The sequence below is a fragment of the Schistocerca gregaria genome, chromosome 2 (assembly GCF_023897955.1).
Source record: "Schistocerca gregaria isolate iqSchGreg1 chromosome 2, iqSchGreg1.2, whole genome shotgun sequence".
In the NCBI taxonomy this organism is placed as follows: Eukaryota; Metazoa; Arthropoda; class Insecta; order Orthoptera; family Acrididae; genus Schistocerca; species Schistocerca gregaria.
This window is the reverse complement of record NC_064921.1, coordinates 258,310,440-258,329,700: the sequence shown is the minus strand read 5'-3', so window position 1 is coordinate 258,329,700 and position 19,261 is coordinate 258,310,440. Positions and strand designations below refer to the sequence as shown.

The 19,261-nt window shown below is 38.2% G+C and overlaps 1 protein-coding gene across 5 annotated transcripts in view; it reads right to left on the bottom strand.

Moving 5' to 3' along the window:
- Window positions 1-19,261, bottom strand: part of LOC126336819 (mucin-5AC) — a 93,675-nt gene that overhangs the window by 10,594 nt on the left and 63,820 nt on the right. For all 5 annotated transcript variants that reach the window (XM_050000878.1, XM_050000881.1, XM_050000877.1 and 2 more), the window contains 4 exons: window positions 18,103-18,220; window positions 10,433-10,699; window positions 8,278-8,366; window positions 3,206-3,438 (listed from right to left, as the gene is read on the bottom strand). In XM_050000878.1, coding sequence (XP_049856835.1) covers window positions 3,206-3,438; window positions 8,278-8,366; window positions 10,433-10,699; window positions 18,103-18,220 — 707 coding nt within the window. The remainder of the gene's footprint in view (window positions 1-3,205; window positions 3,439-8,277; window positions 8,367-10,432; window positions 10,700-18,102; window positions 18,221-19,261) is intronic.

The following is a 19,261-nucleotide window of genomic DNA, read 5'->3' as shown; positions in this document are numbered from 1 at the left end:
GACAATGATTTATTTTGAGTTATAGTGGGCATCCAGCTGCATAGGTTGGCTACATTGGTTGTTGTGACATCAATTCCTGTTTGTGGTATAATGCATGGTATCATCCACGTTTTGTAAGGTGTAATACATTTTTCGTTGTGCACATTTGGACTTGTTGCTCATTGAGTTGTGTTTCTCTCTTTAATACTGACTCTACCAAAGGAAATATTTAAGATGAGAAGAAATAAGAGAAACAGATTCTACCAAATATGTCCAGCTGGAAGTTAAAAATTCAGCGAATGAGAGTAGGGCAAGTAATGCTGAAACAAGTTCTTCACACCAAGTGGTTCCCAAGAAGCAGCATGTGAATAGTAATTAAGTGTACAGTGAAACCAGTGCCAGGGATATCAGTTTAGTATTATGTTTAAGTGTAATAAAAACAATGCTTGATCAAACTGCATGCTGTAATCTGTGTGGTGGAGAGAGAGAAATTTCTGAAAATGTCTTCAAAAGAAATGGTTTAGTTCTTAATTTGGAAGTCTCTTGTTCGAGTTGTGAGAGTAGGAAACAACTCTGGACATCTGAAAAATATAGAAACAATAACCTTTTTGAGATGAACATTACACACGCGAGACAGATTGAGATGCATCGTTAAAGGTCCTAGGGCTGGGAAAACTGTGTGCTCTTATGATGCCCTCACAACCCCCCACCAACGTTTCAATATACACAGATGCTTTAGCAGAAAGCTTAAGAATAACTGCAAAAGAAGAACTGAAATCTGTGACAGTACAAGCAGTTGAAGAAAATTATGGTAATAGTGAGATCTGCATAGCATTTGACAGGTCATGGCAGAAAAGGGATTATCAATTTAAAACTCATGTGCAGCTGCCATAAGTATTACTACCAGAAGGGTGCTTTATGTTGAAGTATTGTCAAAATCTTGCACAGACACACAAAATTGGATACCAAAAATGAAAAACAACTACACAAACACAACTGTGAGTAAATATGAAGGCTCCAGCACTCTCAAGAACAATGTAGGGTTCACTATTATAAATTCATTGGTCATGGTGATTCCAGTTCATTAACATTAATAACTGACAGCAGACCCTATGGCAATCTAGCACTGCAAACATTAGAATGTGTGTCACATGCAGAAAAAAATGAGTACCTGACTGCATAAAATGAGTCACAACTATCCCAACAAAAAGCTCAAAGGTGGCAAAACTATTAGAGGATGTTTGACTGACAAAACAGTCAATCATCTAACTGAATACTATGGCCAACCCGTTGGAAAAATACTAACAACCTGGAAGCAGTATGAGTAATGTTGTTCTACAAGACATCAAATGATGAAAATCTACTACATAGCTTATGTTCTACTGACTGATTTAAAGCTGAGGCTGAGGCAACATACATCTACAGAATCATCATCCCTGAGGCTGTTGGAGCTGTAAGAAAGACAGTACACACAGATCTAGCTCATCCACATCATCTGAAGAAATTTCTGCAGGAGAAACTCAAAATGTAAATGAGCCTTTCAACCAAATCACTGAAGTTTGGCGTCAATGATGCTGTTATCACTTTCAGTGATGGAAATGCAGTCTGAATAAAGCTTCTGAAGTGATTTGGAATAAGTCTGGCCATATTACAGAAGTAATCCTACAGGAACTGGATAGACAGTGCGTCTCCAAGGCAGAAATTGTGGTCAAAAATACAACAGAAAATGCAATTTCTAAAAAAACTACAGTTTTTGCAAATGTTTCTCACTATCCCAGAAACTACTTAAATGAAAGCTCTGAAATTTTTACCTCTTATTGAGAATGATATTATGTTTATGTGGATCTACAATGGTAGAGACAGAACTTTTAGTTTGATTATACATCAATTATATCTTGATTCCTAACAAACTTAGAACTTGATAGTACAGTAGTGAATGTGTAAGATATGACTATATCCTAACAAAGATTTATTACCTTGGATAGTTACAGAGAAAACGAGATACAAAATGTTAAATTTAAATTTATCAGGATGGGGCACTGATAATCCTCTTAGAAAACAGTATCTGTTGTTTCCTATAAAAAAAGGTCATAAATGATTAAGAGAGGCTGAGTTTATAAGGTTGGGCTATAACATGTACAGCAGCTCCACTTGGTAACACATCAGTCATGTTTTATTGATACTATGACCACTTACTGACTTTGTGAATCCAAAACACATCAATTTAAGTGAAAATGAGAAATACAGTTGAATTATTAATAAATAAAAAGACACTATCTGGATCAGAATTTCTTTTATTGATTACTACTGAGATTTCAGCTCTGGCACCAGAAGATCATCTGCAAGGAAGATAAAAACCACTAACTGTCAATAAAAGAAACAGTGACACCCCCCCCCCCCCCCCAATATTAATACAACTGAGACCACATATCCTCTAACATGGCACCAAATGTGAAGGTGGAATTTCTGACTATCTACGTATAATGGATTTTTAATTACTCTAAGCCTTTTCTGTTCCTATATGTTGAGATGGTAAGATTTTGACTGTCATTTATTGCTAAATTGAGTCATATTTTTGAAATGTAAAAGTTATCAATATTCACCTGACCTAATGTTTGAACACTGCATCTCTCTGGAACAAACTAAATTAGATGTTTGTTTCCTATAGCAAATATGCCTCATTACAGCTTTCTGTATGATGAAATCTTAAGTACAGCTGGAAACATCATGCCAAATCACAGCACTCCAATTTCAGCAATTTAGACATTACAACTGTTCATGTCTGTTTAGAGATGACCACTATTAATGACAAACTTAATTTTGAGATATGTTAAGTAAATTTCGGAAAGGTTACCTATAAGTTACCGTGAGCACCAGCAGATACAACTTTACTATTAGTTTGTTAACCTCAGCCATACTCCAACAACCAACAAGCAGATAAAATGGCATGCAAAGTGACGATAAATAGGTAGCCAGACCTGGCTCTATTGTATTACAAAATACAAATGTTCTCAGGATAGCAACATCTCTAGTAGGCCAGACTTCTTGCAGGCATGGGTCATTAGAATGAGGAATTGTTACTATGAGAGACCTAATTAGATATCCGTATTCTGTAACACAATTTAAATAAAAACAGACAACAACTGTGAAAAAGACAAAGGAAAATCTTTGCTTACTTAGAGAGAGAGAGAGAGAGAGAGAGAGAGAGAGAGAGAGAGAGACCCACCATGTCCTCCATTTGTGTACTGAGGTGATAAACCTTCCAACCATTCAGTTTCTGCAGGACATGTTTCTGATTGGCCAAATCACTGACAGTAGGCCTCCTTTCATCCTTTGGCTTCACATCACTATACCGTAGAAAATGATTATGTCGTGATTTCCAAGTCTGCCTGTAACTGCTGATAAGTGAAATTGGAGGACGTTTTGGAATATATATTCTCTCCTCTGTTTCTTCTGCCACTGAAAAAAATGCATATATCATATATATATATATATATATATATATATACACACACACACACACACACACACACACACACACACACACACACAAATATTTTGACTCATTTTCTACGTAATACATAGGGACAATTAAATGATCATAACATCTGGATTATGTAACAACTTCAGGCTTAGAGCAGTTTTCATCAATATTTTATTGGCATACAACATTCAATTCCAGATGACTGCTAGACTAACAAGGCTGCAAAGCATAATGGTATTACATTAATATTATCACTTTTTCAATCTTTTAAGCTTCTTGCATAAAGTACATTTTTCATTAAAAAAACTTCATTAAATTACATACAGTACTTTCTTTTTCATTTTTACACCTGCTAAAATTGCAATGTTGAACATACAATTTTACATTTCTTGCTGTACGCTGACTATTCCCGTTGTTTTCTAATTTTAATAAGTTGGTTGGTTTCTTGTGTTTCGAATTACTACTTAATCGAAGAAAACAGTGACACACCACACATCCTACAATGTCAGCACAGAACTGCTTCCATGCTGCCAATGAAATAAGAAGTGTGCACCACAGTTTATGCCATTTTCTACATTTACACAATTACTTGCAATTCACACTTAAGTGCCCTATGTTAGTTGGTGGTAATGAAATGCTTTCACATTCAGAGGAGGAAGTCGGTGATCGAATTATTGTGAAAAGATATCACTGCAACTAAAACTGCCTTTGTTTTAATACTGCCTCTAGCTTGCGTATCATATCTGTTACTCTCTCCCCCCCTTTTTCACAATAAATACAAAACGGCTTGCCTCCTCCTCAACTTTTTCAATGTCCTCCATAAATCCTATGGGACAGCAGTACTCTAGCAGAAGACAGTTTCTTTACTAGACCTGTTGCATATTCTAAGTGTTCTGCCAATAAAATGCAGTGTTTGGTTTTCCTTTCCCACAACATTATTTTTGTGAGCATTCCAATGGCAGCTGAACAAATTTTAATTCCTAAGTTTTCGGTTGAATAAAAATGATCAATTTTTGAAAACAACAGCAATAATAATATGAAAAGGTTAACTGTTACCCACCATATCGAGGAGACATTGAGTCGCAGACAGGCACAACAAAAAGACTATCATATGTTAGAGCTTTTGGCCAAATTGTCTTCTTCTGAAGCATAAAGCTTGCACCCCCCCCCCCCCCCCCCGACACACACACACACACACACACACACACACACACACACACACACACACACACACACGAGAGAGAGAGAGAGAGAGAGAGAGAGAGAGAGAGAGAGAGAGAGAGAGACCGCTTTCTCTGGCTGCTGCAGCCAGACAGTTTGTGAGTGAATGCGCGTGTACTTTCCACTTCAGAAGGTTGCCTGTGGGCAAAAACTATAGACTATAGCCTCCTTCTTGTTGTGCCTGTCTGCTACTCGACATCTCCTCTACATGGTGAGTAGCAATCAGCAATCTACCCTTTTCATGATATTATTATTATTATTATTATTATTATTATTATTATTATTATTATTAATCCATTCTAGACTTTCCATTGTTCAGTGCTTGATACCATAATTGGATGCATAAAAAAGATCTGTTCATCTAGCAGAGTACAAGAAAACACACAAAGATTAAAGAAATGTTCAGGCTTTCAGAGTCAGTGGCTTCTTCTTCTTCTTCTTCTTCTTCTTCTAGCAGAAGTGTTGAAGGGAAAGCAAAGGAGGATGAAAGAAAAGGGCTGGCAAGGTTTACAAAATGGGAGAGTCAAGGAAAAGTCACCTAAGATCCTGGGTCAGGGGGGACTTACAAGATGGAATGAGAAGGAAAGATAGATAGTTGGGGACTGCACCAGAAGACATTTAAAAATCTGAAAGCTTAAAGGTGCAAGGTATGGTAATAAGCAAAACAGATTACCGGAAAAAAAATGTGCAAGAGTTAATAAGAGCAGAGAGCTAGAGGCATTATATGTGGTAGAGGAAGAGTGGGGAAAAGGAGATACAGAAAACTAAAATGGAATGAAGAAAGGAGTAGTTTCTGAAACAAACTGCTGATGCCAAAGAAATTAGAGAAAATAATGAATGATAATTTAATCAAGCTGAGTGGTGAACACCAAGGGCATGTAACACCAGTCCCCATCTGTGGAGTTCCAAGAAAGTCCATAAAGATGGTATGTATTGTGAAACAGGCATTGAGGTCAGAAGTGTCACACTGTAGAGCATTGTCTACAACATGGCAGTCAAAATCTTTGGTGCCTGTTTCACCACACACATCACCTGGATTCCCTCCCCCCTCCCACCTACTACTACTTTCACAGAATTCCACATGTGGGAATTGGCATTACAACATGTCCTTGGTTCTCGCCAACCACTTAGTCTTAATAAGCGTTAATCGTTTTCTGTAATTTCCTTGGTCCCAGCATTTCTTCTCAGTAACTATTCCTTTCTTCATTCTCTTTCAGTTTTCTGTAACTTACTTCCTGGGTTTTCTATTTGTTCCCACTCCCTACTTCTACCACATGTAATGCAATTGGCTTTCTGTTCTTAACTCGTGTTTTATACATTATAATGAATCAATACAGTTCTCAATGCTCGTCTGATGAACAAAAGTTCAATTGTAAGGATTATGCAGCATAACAATTCGAACTGAGTGCCAACCATTCCCTTGATTTTTTGCTTTTTAGAAGCACACAAACAATTTGAAACGACATCGTAGATGAACAAATCTTATAATGTATAGAAAACTGCATTAAAGCTTATGTCGGATAAATATGATGTTCCTAATTTCATCCTTACACATGAAACGGGAAGAATCTGATTGCATTGGCAAACTGTGCCAAATATCAGTCTTGCAAGTCATTGTTCACTAAGCAAACAAATTTAACATAGAAATTCACAATTATACTTCTATGTTTAGTCAATAATAGTGTTTTTATGAAGACCAAATTTTACATACCAGTTTGTACCAGGTTCTACACACAGTTATTACACGAACAAAAAAATTTGCAAAATTTGACATACTTCATGGAATCAAATGTTTTACAAATAGTTTTAAACACAAACATTCAGCAAGATCTTCAGCAAAATTTACATAATATAATGGAGTCACATTAACTCCTAAATATATTTGCAGGCACTGTCAGTAATGACTGACTGTCACTGCGTGGCAATTTTGTCAACAACTACAATATTATCTGTTCAAAGATCCATACGGAGGAACAGAGGAACACGCTGTCATTTCAGTTAAAAGGAACAGTGGTTTCTCCAATTCTCTGTGAAGTAGCATTCAATTGTGTCAGAAAACTTTTAAGGGCACTTTATATTTTGCTAGATTTGGGTACAAACACGGGTCATTCTTAACACAATATTAAGTTTTATCTGATTTCGTAGACTTTCCCAGCGTAATAACTTCTGATATTCTTCACAGGTTTGCAGCCGGATCATGTCGTAGTCCAGACAATATTTCGGCGGGCCAGCTGGCCACCATCTACAGGTGAGTTAATGCTAGTGGACTGAGTCGCCGGAACTGAATTCCAGCTACAACAACGTAAACCTTTATACACCATGAACACCGCACCGCACATGCGTGAGATTATGGGCAGTGCCTCCTGGCGGCAAGTAGACAAGCAGCGTGCTCGTGGGAGAAGACTGCAGAAATGATATATCGCAAGAGCACTATGTGGAAGAATCCAGTGATCGCAAAGAAGACCGTTGTTGTTTAATGTTGGACAAAATCGGATTCCATATCTTACTTAAAGGAAAACCTTTACCCTGTTAATAATATTACTGGATAATATAATTTCAATGGATGCTTTAAGAACACATTCCCAATAGCGAGAACCAGGAGAGATCAATTGTGTCATCATACATCATCCTGTGTCCTTCATTACGGCAATGTTCCGTCACTGCCGACTTCTCAGGCTGGAACAACCGAGTGTGCCGATGATGTTCCACACACCGGTCCTGAATAGTTCGAATAGTCTGACCAATCTACTTCTTTCCACAGTGACACAGAATTTCATAAACCCCGGGCCTCCTCAAGCCCAAATTATCTTTAACTGAGCCAAGAAGTTTTAACTGTCACAAAATTACAATCAAACACTTAGTCCCGGATGTTTCTCGAAATAGTAATAATAACAATAGCAATAGTAGTAGTAGTAGTAGTAGTAGTAACAAAACAAAATGCCAGATACTACCATTTCTAACACTAGAAAAATAATGTTCTACAAAACAAATATAGGTGCTAGAATGTACATTCTATCACGACATCATACATAGTGTGTAGTTGCCCCTTTCAAATTGTCACACAAAGCCAATGTCAGTTTTTGACTTGGATGAATGTAGAAACACTTAAAAATCATTCAAAGCAATAGTCTCCAAAAAGTCATCTACATAGTGTTCAGTTATATGATATGCTTTGGATAAAGGATTTATCAAATACTGGTTTCACTGAAATTTCTGTGGCGTTTCAAAAGTAAGTAAAAATGTTTTCACTATTTAATATGGAATATAACAGTCCTTTATGATTTCTATGTCTACATTTCACTACTGTATCCAACAGGAGTATCATCAGTACTTTCTTTTATTTATAACTCAAATGTACTGTTCACTTTAAATTGTTGCACTGTGCTTTCCCATATACAACATTTTGACATTTTGTTGGAATGAACACACACACACACACACACACACACACACACACACACACACACACACACACACACACAGAGAGAGAGAGAGAGAGAGAGAGAGAGAGAGAGAGAGAGAGAGAGAGAGAGACAACTTTATGTTAATTCCTGCTGACAGTTTTGTCTATTCTCATAGTGCACAGGACTTACCTTCTTTCACTTCTTTCTTAACTTTTTCCTCAGAAATAAATTCCATTTCATCTTCACTAAATTTTGGTTCATGCAGCTCATTTCTAGTTCTGAAAAGTGACAGAAAACAGTTTCATTATTCCTGTAAAAAAAATTTCAAATTACCTACAATATGTATTACATGCTTGGTACAATGCAATAAACTCTTGGCCTAAAATGATACTGAGTGTGGACGACTCAGAATCAAACAGAATAATACTGTCTACAATAAATATAAATACATAATAAATATAAATACATAATATTAAAATACATGAATTATTATGACAAAACTAGAGTGACACATACACCATTCAATTTTCATATTCAATGCTAATTCCATTAAGAAATGTGGCTTACTTTTTACACAACACAATTAAAACAAGAGGGGGAAAGAGGGGTGTAAGATACCATAGTTGATCATCAGAAGCATTTCACTAATACATTCATTAGTCTATTGCACCACTAATAATTACTGAATGAACTCAGAAAACTGGGTATTAACAACAACAAAAATACGGACAACTCCATTTAATATATATAGCCGAAATTTAACTACTTAGAACGAATGTTTGATTAAATTCTTAACAGTATGAAAGGAGCAAAATACAGTAATGACGCTGGGCCACAAATGTCTCACTCGTATGTTTTAATGTCTATGCTTGAAACAAGACTATTATGACACTGTTTATGATGCAACATCCTAAATCATAAGATTATCACCATTTGTTAAAAAGTGCTGAGTACAATGGAAAACAAAATTCTTTGTAGTGAATTTTAATTTTATTATAAGAAAATAAGCTACAGGATCTTCTGATGCACAAAATATATTAATCACTGGGGGTGGACAAAACAACATGTAAACCACACAGTATACTATGTCTTGTAGAAAGCTAGCACCATGGCACACTGCAACTACTGAGACGTAGCTGCTGTGCACAGCTGATGTGCCAAGTCTTGGAGGTTGTCAGTCAGCGTATTGAATGCTTTGTTCTGCAACGGTTAACACAAGCGCTCAATGAAATGTATGATCTCTCAGACTTAAAAAGAATGCAACTTCTTGGTTTATGGTTAGTGGGAGCGTCTGTGATAATAACAGCTGAACTGTTTAATGTTTCACAAGCGACAGTATTCATGGTAATGAAGGCATACACGTAACACGGTAAAACACTATCAGCGAAGAGGAATATTGGGTAAAAGAGGAAGTTAGCTAACAGAGTAGAATGAGCATTAAAAACGACTGTGGCCAGACAACAAAACTACCATAGTACCAGTGACTGCAGAATTCAACATTCATTATAGTAATACTGTGTTGATAAAAGCACTGACGGGTGCTTTAGAAGGCTAACATTCAATGGAGGGGAGCAATTGTGAAAACTTTAATTACAGAAGCCAACACAAAGTTGCAAAAGAAGTGGTACCATGATCATAAAACCTTAACAGTTTATAACAGAAAGAATGTGGTACGGTCCAATGAATTACGATTTACACTGTTTCCTACAAATAGCTGGGTTTATGTACAGAGAACACCAAACGAAGTCTACAATGTGACCTGCTTGCTTCCTAGAGTCAAGCATGGGGAAGATTCAGTTACGATTTGGGAGGTTATGTCATGGTATTCAGCTGTCCCTATAATGACCCTCACTGCCCAGATTACTGTGACCCAACATCTGAGCAATGAAGTGCTTACTATGACTAGCATACTGCTGCCTAACACTGCCATATTCCAAGATGATATTGCACCCAAAAGGTTCAGGTGTGGTTTGCGGAGCATCAGAATATCATCAAACATCTTCCCTGGCTAGTACAACTGCCAGACCTAAACATTGTTCAGCCATTGTGGTGAGGTTAAGAGCAGACAGTGAGTAGCAGATTTCCAGTTAGTTCCAACATCATTTAAGGAAATTGTGGATGTTTTGGTACAAGAATGGGAGAACTTTCTGTTGGAAACATTCAGACACACTACACATTGCTTCTGCTAAGAACTGCATCTGTTCTCAAAGATAATGGTACCTGAAGAGAGTATATTTACAAATAAACCTCTCTGTAGGAGATATTTCTTCCATCCAAAAAGTATCACACATTAAAATTAAATAATTATAATTAAAGTAATACGGGTCAAGCAAGGTGGACTTACAGCTGTTGCTTCCGAGGCTTCTTCCGTGGACTCATCTCAACAGGTGGTTTATCTCCATCTTCATGAGGCTCTTGCTTTATGGGAGGTAGTGAATCATCACCACCTTCTCCGAGTCCTGGTGAAGAGGTAGCAGAGATTGTTGTTGAGCCCCCCGAAGAGATCCCTCCATTTCCTCTAGAATCTGGTCTCCTCGGAGATGGAGGTGATGGAGGTGTACTTAATGCTGCCAGAACTGGGGCCAGATTTTTTTGTGCTTTCAATGGTGACCTACAAGACATCAGCAAGAAGCCCAATATTTCAATTCTGGTATAGAGAAACTGCACAATTTTTAATTAATGGTTTTAAAAACAGTATTGTTGGGCCTACTTTCTAACATTTCTCATTAAGAGAACAGTTTGATCTTACCAACACAAAGTAATTATTCAACTTAAGAGCATTTGCTAGTATAAAATACTAAGTACTTTGTGTTCCAGCATGTAAACATGCAACAATGTAACAATGAGAACAATACCTTTAATTTGTTAGACAAGTTTTAAGTATTTGAAAAGTATGTACATTCATATTTGCATTTTAAAATGCAAGATGTCACTTTGGTATCAGCTCAACAAAGGAAGATTTCGAGTTTCAAGTCGTGTAATTGATGGAATCATTAGACACTGATTGCAAGCTTCATTTGAATAAGTCTGGAGCAGAGCATTGGCTTTTGCCATGACCTTTTGAAAATAACCATCCTAGGATTCACCGAAAGTGATTTAGAGAAATTTAAAAAATCCCAAAAACCTTAAATCTGAGAAGTCTTCCTGAAAATAAGGACAATACCACTGCCCCCAAAACTGAGTAACATTAGCTTAACAAATGCCAAAGAAAAAGAGGGAATATTGGGGTTTAATGGTCAGTGTCGTTAGAGACAGGGTACAAGCGGGTTGGAGAGCAATGGTGAAGGAAACTGGCCCTCCAGCATTACCCTGAATCAATTTAAGGTGACCATCAGAAACTTAAATCTGCATGAGGAGGAAAGCCAGGCTAAGGATGGCAGCAAACCTTATTCGCCCTGGTAGCTCGTATGTGTGAGAACTAGTGGGGACTCCTTTGTCTCGAAGCCTCAGTTCTTTGTAGGAAATTTAGAGGATAAGTTTCGGGAGGTGGAGGGCTTGTCCAAATGTGGTCAGGGTCAGTCATGATAAAAACGGCATCCTCTGGCCAGTCACGGGCATTACTCATTTGTGATGAGCTGGGGATGTTTCCATCATCATCATGCCTCACAAGAGCTTAAATATGGTCCATGGTATTGTATTCCACAGGGACCTTCTTTTGCAGTCTGATGATGAGCTGTGTGCCAACTTAGAGCTACAAGAAGTTCATTTCATTCGGTGTGTCCATCTAGGTACGAAGGATAATCAGGTTGCCACTGGCACCTTCGTCTTGGTCTTCGAGGGTGACATTACCCGAGAAGGTCAAGGTGATTGTCTACCACTGTGATGTCAAGCCATATATCCCTCCCCCAATACGGTGCTTAAGTGCTGGAAGTTCGGCCATATGTCTTCCCACTGTACATCATCACATGTCCGGATTGTGGATGTCCGTCCCATCCCAATACTCCATGTGCCCCACCTCCCATCTGTGTCAACTGTGGAGAGCATCATTCCCCTTGCTCACCAGACTGCAGGATTTTACAGTGAGAAAGGAAAATCATGGAATACTAGACCCAGGACCGACTGACCTACACTGAGGCAAAGAGGAAATTTGAGCGCTTACATCCTGTGGCTATGACCACCTCTTATGCCACTGCTACGAGAACAGTTGGGTTGCTATTCGGGAAAATTTTGAAAAATGGAGGTCAAACCCCACAGGGGCCATCATAAAGGCTGAAAGGTATGAGTCTCCCTTTAGTTGCCTCTTGCGACAGGCAAGAATACCTCGGGCCTATTCTAACCCCCAGGTCCACAGAGAATGGGGGCGGGGGGGTGGTGAACTTGGTCATAAACCAGAGGTCTATAGAAAGGGTGTAACAATACACACACCTTGGAACCATTTTATATGAAAATTGGGGTAACTTGCAAGAAATCAAGATTCACATCAGGAAAGAAAAAAGTGTTTCAGAAAATGAGTGCTGTCTTTAACAGCCATAACCTAGCTCTAAGAACAAAACTCAGACTTTTGCACTGTTATAAACATTGTGTCCTATATGGGGTAGAGGCATGAACCTTGATAAAAAGAAGAGGAGGAAGAAGAAGCTGGAGGCCTTTGAACTGTCAATTCATAGGCAGATCCTAAGAATACCTTTGATCCAGTGACAAACATGGAAGTTTTGAGAAAAATGAACACAACACCTAAATTAATCAAAGTAATGAAATGCTGAAAGTTGCAATATCTAGGACATTGCATGCTCAATAAAAATATGTATGATTTGCCACAAAAAATACTTCACGAGAAAATCAACAGCAAGAGGGGTCCTGGAAGAAGATGAATATCTTTATTTAACAACCTTAGATGCTGGTTCAATATGCCTTCAACAGAAATAGTGTGTGTTGCTCCCACCAAGAGAAGAATAGCCATTATGATCGCCAACATCGTAACTGGACAGGCACCAAAAGAAGACCAATCAGTGACATTTTTTGAGGTGGTTGTTAGTATTTTGACTACAAAGAGTCTTGGTGAAACATTCACTTATTCAACTGTACTTTACATTTACTGCATGAGGTGATGTCTCAACAGGGCAAAATTTTGAAATTTCCAACACTGAAATTTCCTATACTTCACATCTGCTGCACGAGGTGATGTCTTAACAGTGCAAGACTTCAAAATTTCCAATACTTGTTTTTTGATACAGTATCTGGGAGGAAGACTTACTTTTTAAATATTTTTAAAAGACATCTTGATAGCATCTGACAGTTAAAAAGTTTTTATTCTTAAAAGCCACAACTGCAAATCTGATTTTTATCAGTTTTCAAGTAGAACACAGTGAAACTATGTAAACTTTGTTTCCGCAATTTCACTGCATTCCACATGAAAATGGCTAGATGACAAAACTGCAATAGCAGATTTTAAAAATGAATACGAGGGTAGTTATTTGGTTTTAAACCAAAAAGCATTTCATAGTACTTTTTTTGTTTGTTTCCAAATAAAAGTCTGCAGTCCTGGTACATTCTGAAATCCCCGCACCAAAGTACTGTCGCTTACTGTTAGGCGAGCCTTCATGCTGGCTTCCATAGTAGCACACCTCAGTGGGGAGACTTTAGTGTCTACCAGGACTGGGAACTTTTACTAGCAAACAAATAAAACAATTATATAACTTTACTTTTTGAGGTATCAGTAATCAAAACTTTACAACCACACTTTCAATAGTCTTCAGCAACAGTAACATCTTTTTAAAAGTTTTAATCTACTATGATCCCTTATCAGAAAAATCAATCCTGTTGCAGTTTCCAAAACTAGCCTGTGTTACGAGAGTTTATCAAACTGGAAAATGTAAAGCCAAATGATCACCAGTCTCTTCTCCTCCTCCTCCTCCTCCTCATCCTCCTCCTCCCCCCCCCCCCCCTGCCCCTGCCCCTGCCCCCCTTCATTGCCTTTTACTGTGTCTTTACAAGATCGGTATTGTTTGGCAATGTTGGTAACAGAATGTGGCCGTAAGCCCTTCCTGAAGCCACCACTGCCAGGGCATGGAATCTGTGTGCTCCATCTGTAGGCGTCTGGAGTAAATTCCATGTTCTAGTGTGAGAATGATTCCTGACTCCTAGTGTAGAACATATTTGAGGTGGGATACGGGTACCAGATTAGTTTTACCTATGTGTATGCGGGAAACCACCTAAAAACACATTCAGGCTGTTCGCTCAGTAGCCCTTGTCATTAATCCGCAAGGCAGATTAGATCATAAACAGACTGATCATCTTGAATCCCAGAAACAGCACTTCAATGTGTGCGATTACCCAAGCAGGTCTAATAATCACTAATATTAGGTAATTATTTAAGGTGTCAGGCAGGACATCAGGCCACCAACTCTCATCAACACTGCCAAAGCCCTTATAACAATGCAGACACCATAGAGAGACAGAAAAGACAAGGGAGAAGATTACCTGGTTATTTAAAGAACCACGACTTACTATAAGCTGTGAGGTACTGGTACCGTACCGTGTATTACAATTTGAAATGCGCAATAGAAAGTAGTACCCTTATTAAAACCAGTTTTTGCCTCTTGATTGAATATCTACTTCTAGAATAGATACTGCAGATTATTTTTGAGTGCATCTGAATTTGATTTTAAGTCCATCCTCTTAAAACATATTATTCTACCTCGTGTAGGTGTAGGCATTCCCTAGTTCCAGAAATGTCATGACAGTACCTCTTTTCCTGCACCCTTCTATTTTAGTGAAAAATCGGAATAATACTTATATGTTTATACTTTCTGATGCTAACTAGAGCACTGTCTAGTCTCTGTTAATGGGTTTCTCTTGCTCTCTGCTTAATTCTAGTCAACCGTTTATGAATATGAAAAATAATTTTGTTGTCACACAAGTATCAATTTGTGCCTTTGGTGATGGTACCATTACATTTTTCTGGCTGATGGTAATTTCCTTGTTTCAATAATTTTGAATATAATATTAAATGTGTCATGCAGAAGAGTTTGTCCCAATGATGTTATTAAGTTCATTATTTCATAAATTCCTGTCAATAATTTGCCAGACTGACCATATCTTTGAATCACTTGTGCTATGTCCATCATTTTGCATATTCGTACTCTATCACTCTGATTTGATTTGCTCATTTGTACATTAACTGTTGTCTTCCTACTTCATCCTTTCATATACATATACATATAAATGTATTTAGAGATGAAATCTCCTCTGGCTTCCATCCAGGTAGCCACGTTCAAATTCCGCAATGTTTCAATGAGTGCTATCATCTTCTAGCAAAGTGTTCATGATGCATGGGCATACCATCTGCATTTCACCATAAGATGATGAGAATGACACTCATCAAAATGTCACAGAATTTGAACACACAGATGGAAATTTTGGTAAACATTTTTGGCAACTGTGATCAATAGAGTATTATATTTTAACTAAAGTTCAGTCTTTATCGCAACACTTATGTCTCAATAACACAGTCTTCAGACCCATGGCTTCCTTGGAGGATGGTAGGCAGAGCTCTCCTCAGCTGCATCAGTTGACTTCGTAGCAGCTGAGGAGAGCTCTGTCTACCATCCTCCAAGCCAGCCATGGGTCTGAAGATGGTTATATAAATATAACCGAAACCAGTCACCTATGTTATTGAGACATAAGTGCTGTGATCAACACTTAACTTTAGTTAAAATATATCACAGATAGAAGCCCAAGTAGATTTCATCAGCAGTACATATCAGAAAAGCCTACATTCACATATTATGTTTTTACTGTTTTATCTAAATTTAACAGTAGCCTGCTTTTTTTTTAAAGTTCTCTATGTTTCTTGACTCCTTTAAATTTAAGCACGCTGTTCACTCTTTGGTTATAAATTAAATATGTGCATCATTATGTTTTTGAGACCAGTACTTAACATCTAAATCTCAATCTAAACATGAAGTTGTTATCTGATTTCTTCCTCCAACTCCTGATCTTTTCTTTGCTTAGTAACTTCTCATGCACTATCTAAATGAGCTGACCTCCACAACCTAACTCATAACTTTGTTACTCACCAATCACCATCGTGACAGTGGTTGGAATGAAGTCTAGCGATCAAGAGTGAGAATACAGGTAAACAAAAGAGAAAGAAAGAAATAAAAGACATGGGTGAACTACTGAGATCAGAAGAAAGATGTAAGAAAGGGGACACGAGTTGGGGGGGGGGGGGGGGGGGGAGGAGGGGTCGATTGCACAGTAGAATATGAGACAAAGACAAGTGGGACAAAATCCAAATGGTTGACATCGACTGGAACAGAAAGGCCAGTGAAGTTGAGAAAGTATGTATGATTGAAGCATGACTGCATCAGGCACAATTGCAACCTGCTCTCAACTCATAAAAAGTTGGTATTTGTCGGTCAGGGGTTCAGAACCTTACTACTGCTGAGTACCACCTTCCATCCTTGGCAAACATTTAGTCCAGCCATTCGTCAAGGTGAGTAATTGTTTCATGCAGACTACTGAGCAAGTTACATAGAAGCTGTGCCTAAGACATTTCTCTACAATATTCTTTCTTCCACAAATACTAGTGCAACATGTTATGTGTTTGGAAAATGGGAGTGTGTCACTGATGAAAATACAGACGTGGCGGTGAATGTAAAGCCATGTCTGGATAGCTTGGTCAGTAAGAGCACTGTCTGCAAAAGGCCACATTCCAGGTTATAGTTCATGTCCGGTGCACAGTCAGGTACAGGAAGTCTAGGTTTCAGAAAGTTCATTAACGATGGGTAGGAAACATCTCTGATAGGGCCGCAAGAAGAGTTGGTAAGCATGTATGGGACAGGTTTCACACCGGTTCTTCCACAGAAATATGATCATGGAGCAGAGGACGTATCCAGATTGACTGAGCAGCAAACAAAATTGAATGGGGGCAAAATGTCACTTAGGAGTGGGGAGGGCATGTCATTTCAAAGCATACAATGTTCAGCCCTGGTCCTATTACAGAGGAATTTGCCCAAAAGCTCGGCAGCTAATTGGACTGTTCTACAAACCTGTTTGTTGCTAAGCTGGATGTTAAAAAAAATCGAAGTAAAAATTAAAGAAAGTCTAAATGTGCAAAATATTTCATACTTTTACACATCTCTTGTAACACATAACATTACACAAACAATGGACTAGCAAGGGATGTCATCCTTATGCCATGTTTACTCCCAATCCTTATCACATGGGTCATATCAGTGGCAGATACAGGTACAAAACTGTCCTATGCACCCGCTCAGGTTATCCTCTTCCACCACAAGCACAACATAAGCAATCATATACCTGTCCACCTGTGAAAACAGTCAACCTCTTTGTTGTAATTTTTGATGTTTTATGTGGATACAATCACCTGCCATCGATCTTCCTGAATGATGGTCAACTGTGGCCACAAGAAAGTTGACCACTCAGCAGTAGCAAATGCTGCTGAGCATAACATGTCTGACTTCAATGGCTGCTTCACTGCAGTTCAAACTGACTGGATCCTACTCCACAAACCACTTTACAAACAAAAAGATATAACTGAACATCTCTCAATTCTGGAATCCTCCTGGCCTCAATCTCTGCTAACCCTTGCCCAACAGTCACCTCCACCTTGCCCTCATGCCTCAGGCTTCACTCCACAACTTTCCAACCACACTGTTCCCTCTGTAGTCTCCCTATCTTCTCCCTTAGCCAACCCATATCAAATTCATGTTCTACAAGCAACTTCCCCTGCCTGTGCTAGGGAGGGTTCATCAAAGCACATGTGCACAAATTAAATTTCATCCTCAAGAGTGCTACAAATAGGCAAGAAATTTGTAATAGCTGTTACTTTGCATCACCATTTAAATATGAGCATTTGACAATGATCTTTGAACTCTGTTGTATTTATGACAGAGATTCTAAAACCTGTCTTTATTTGATAATGTTGGAAAGAAACTTGTTATTACATTACAACTGGCACTTACCATGGAAAATTTGCAAAACAGTTACATCATGTTTGACAGTAAAAAGGAGTAAATAACAAACACATTAAATCACCCAACTACTCACCCTTCATTATCCCTCTTGCGTAAAATACTTGGTCTTGGTGATGCGTTTTGCTTTGTTACTGGCTGAACCTGGCTAGTTTGGCCAACCACTACAGAATTTTCAGCTGGGACAAGTGTACCTATACATATAAATATTTTAATTCTGAGATGAATATCAATAGTGTAATTATGGCAACATCCTGTATGAGTATACAATATAAATATTTACTTCTATTTTATAAAATTTTAATTGTCTCTTAAATACCAAAAACCAATCTGAAGTAACAGGAAATAATATGCTTGTGTCGTATCAATGAAATTAGCCTAACTGATTTACATAATATGTAAACTGACATGCCTGTATGAGGGGTGTTCAATAAATAATGCATTTTTTTTTCCTTGGCCAACTTCAGACAAAAATATGCGGAATCTATTGTGGGACACTGGGAAATATTTCCACTTCAGCACCTATAGTTTCATGAAGTTCTGATAGATGGTGGCAGTATTCATAGCCTTCAAAATGATGTCTGTAATGGTAGTGCATTCCAAGCAGAGATATGTCACAGAGTTTCTTCAGTGAGAAAACCAGAGCATTGCAGAGATTCATAGGCATTTGCAAAATGTCTAGGAGACTTGGCAGTCAACAAAAGCATGGTAAGTCATCTTTGCAACAAGGTCATGCAAACTTTTGTGATCTGCAGCATGCCGGCTGGCAACAAACAGCTGCAACTTCAGGAATGTCTGAATGTGCGGACACTCATTTGAGGTGATCGATGGCACAATCAAATACCTCACTGCTAACTGGACACCTCTGTTGGTAGTGCTGACACACACAAACACAAATACCAGTTGGGATACTCAAAGGCATGTGGCCTTAGGGTTCCTCGTCACCCAAGTGAAGACCGTGAAGAGCAAAGGACCATCTTTGTAGAACTGCTTGCATATTATAGGCTGAATGTGGTAAATTTTTACCCAAAATTAACACAGTAGATATAACATGGGTTCATTACTTTGGACTGAAAATAAAACGGCAATCCACGAAGTGGTGCCACACCACCACTTCTCTGAAAAAGAAGTTCAAAGCCACACCCTCATCCAGTAAAGTCAAGGTGATGGATGGTCTTCTGTGACTGACTCCTCAGAAAATTGACGAAACAACTTCAGCATTTTTGTCGCCACAA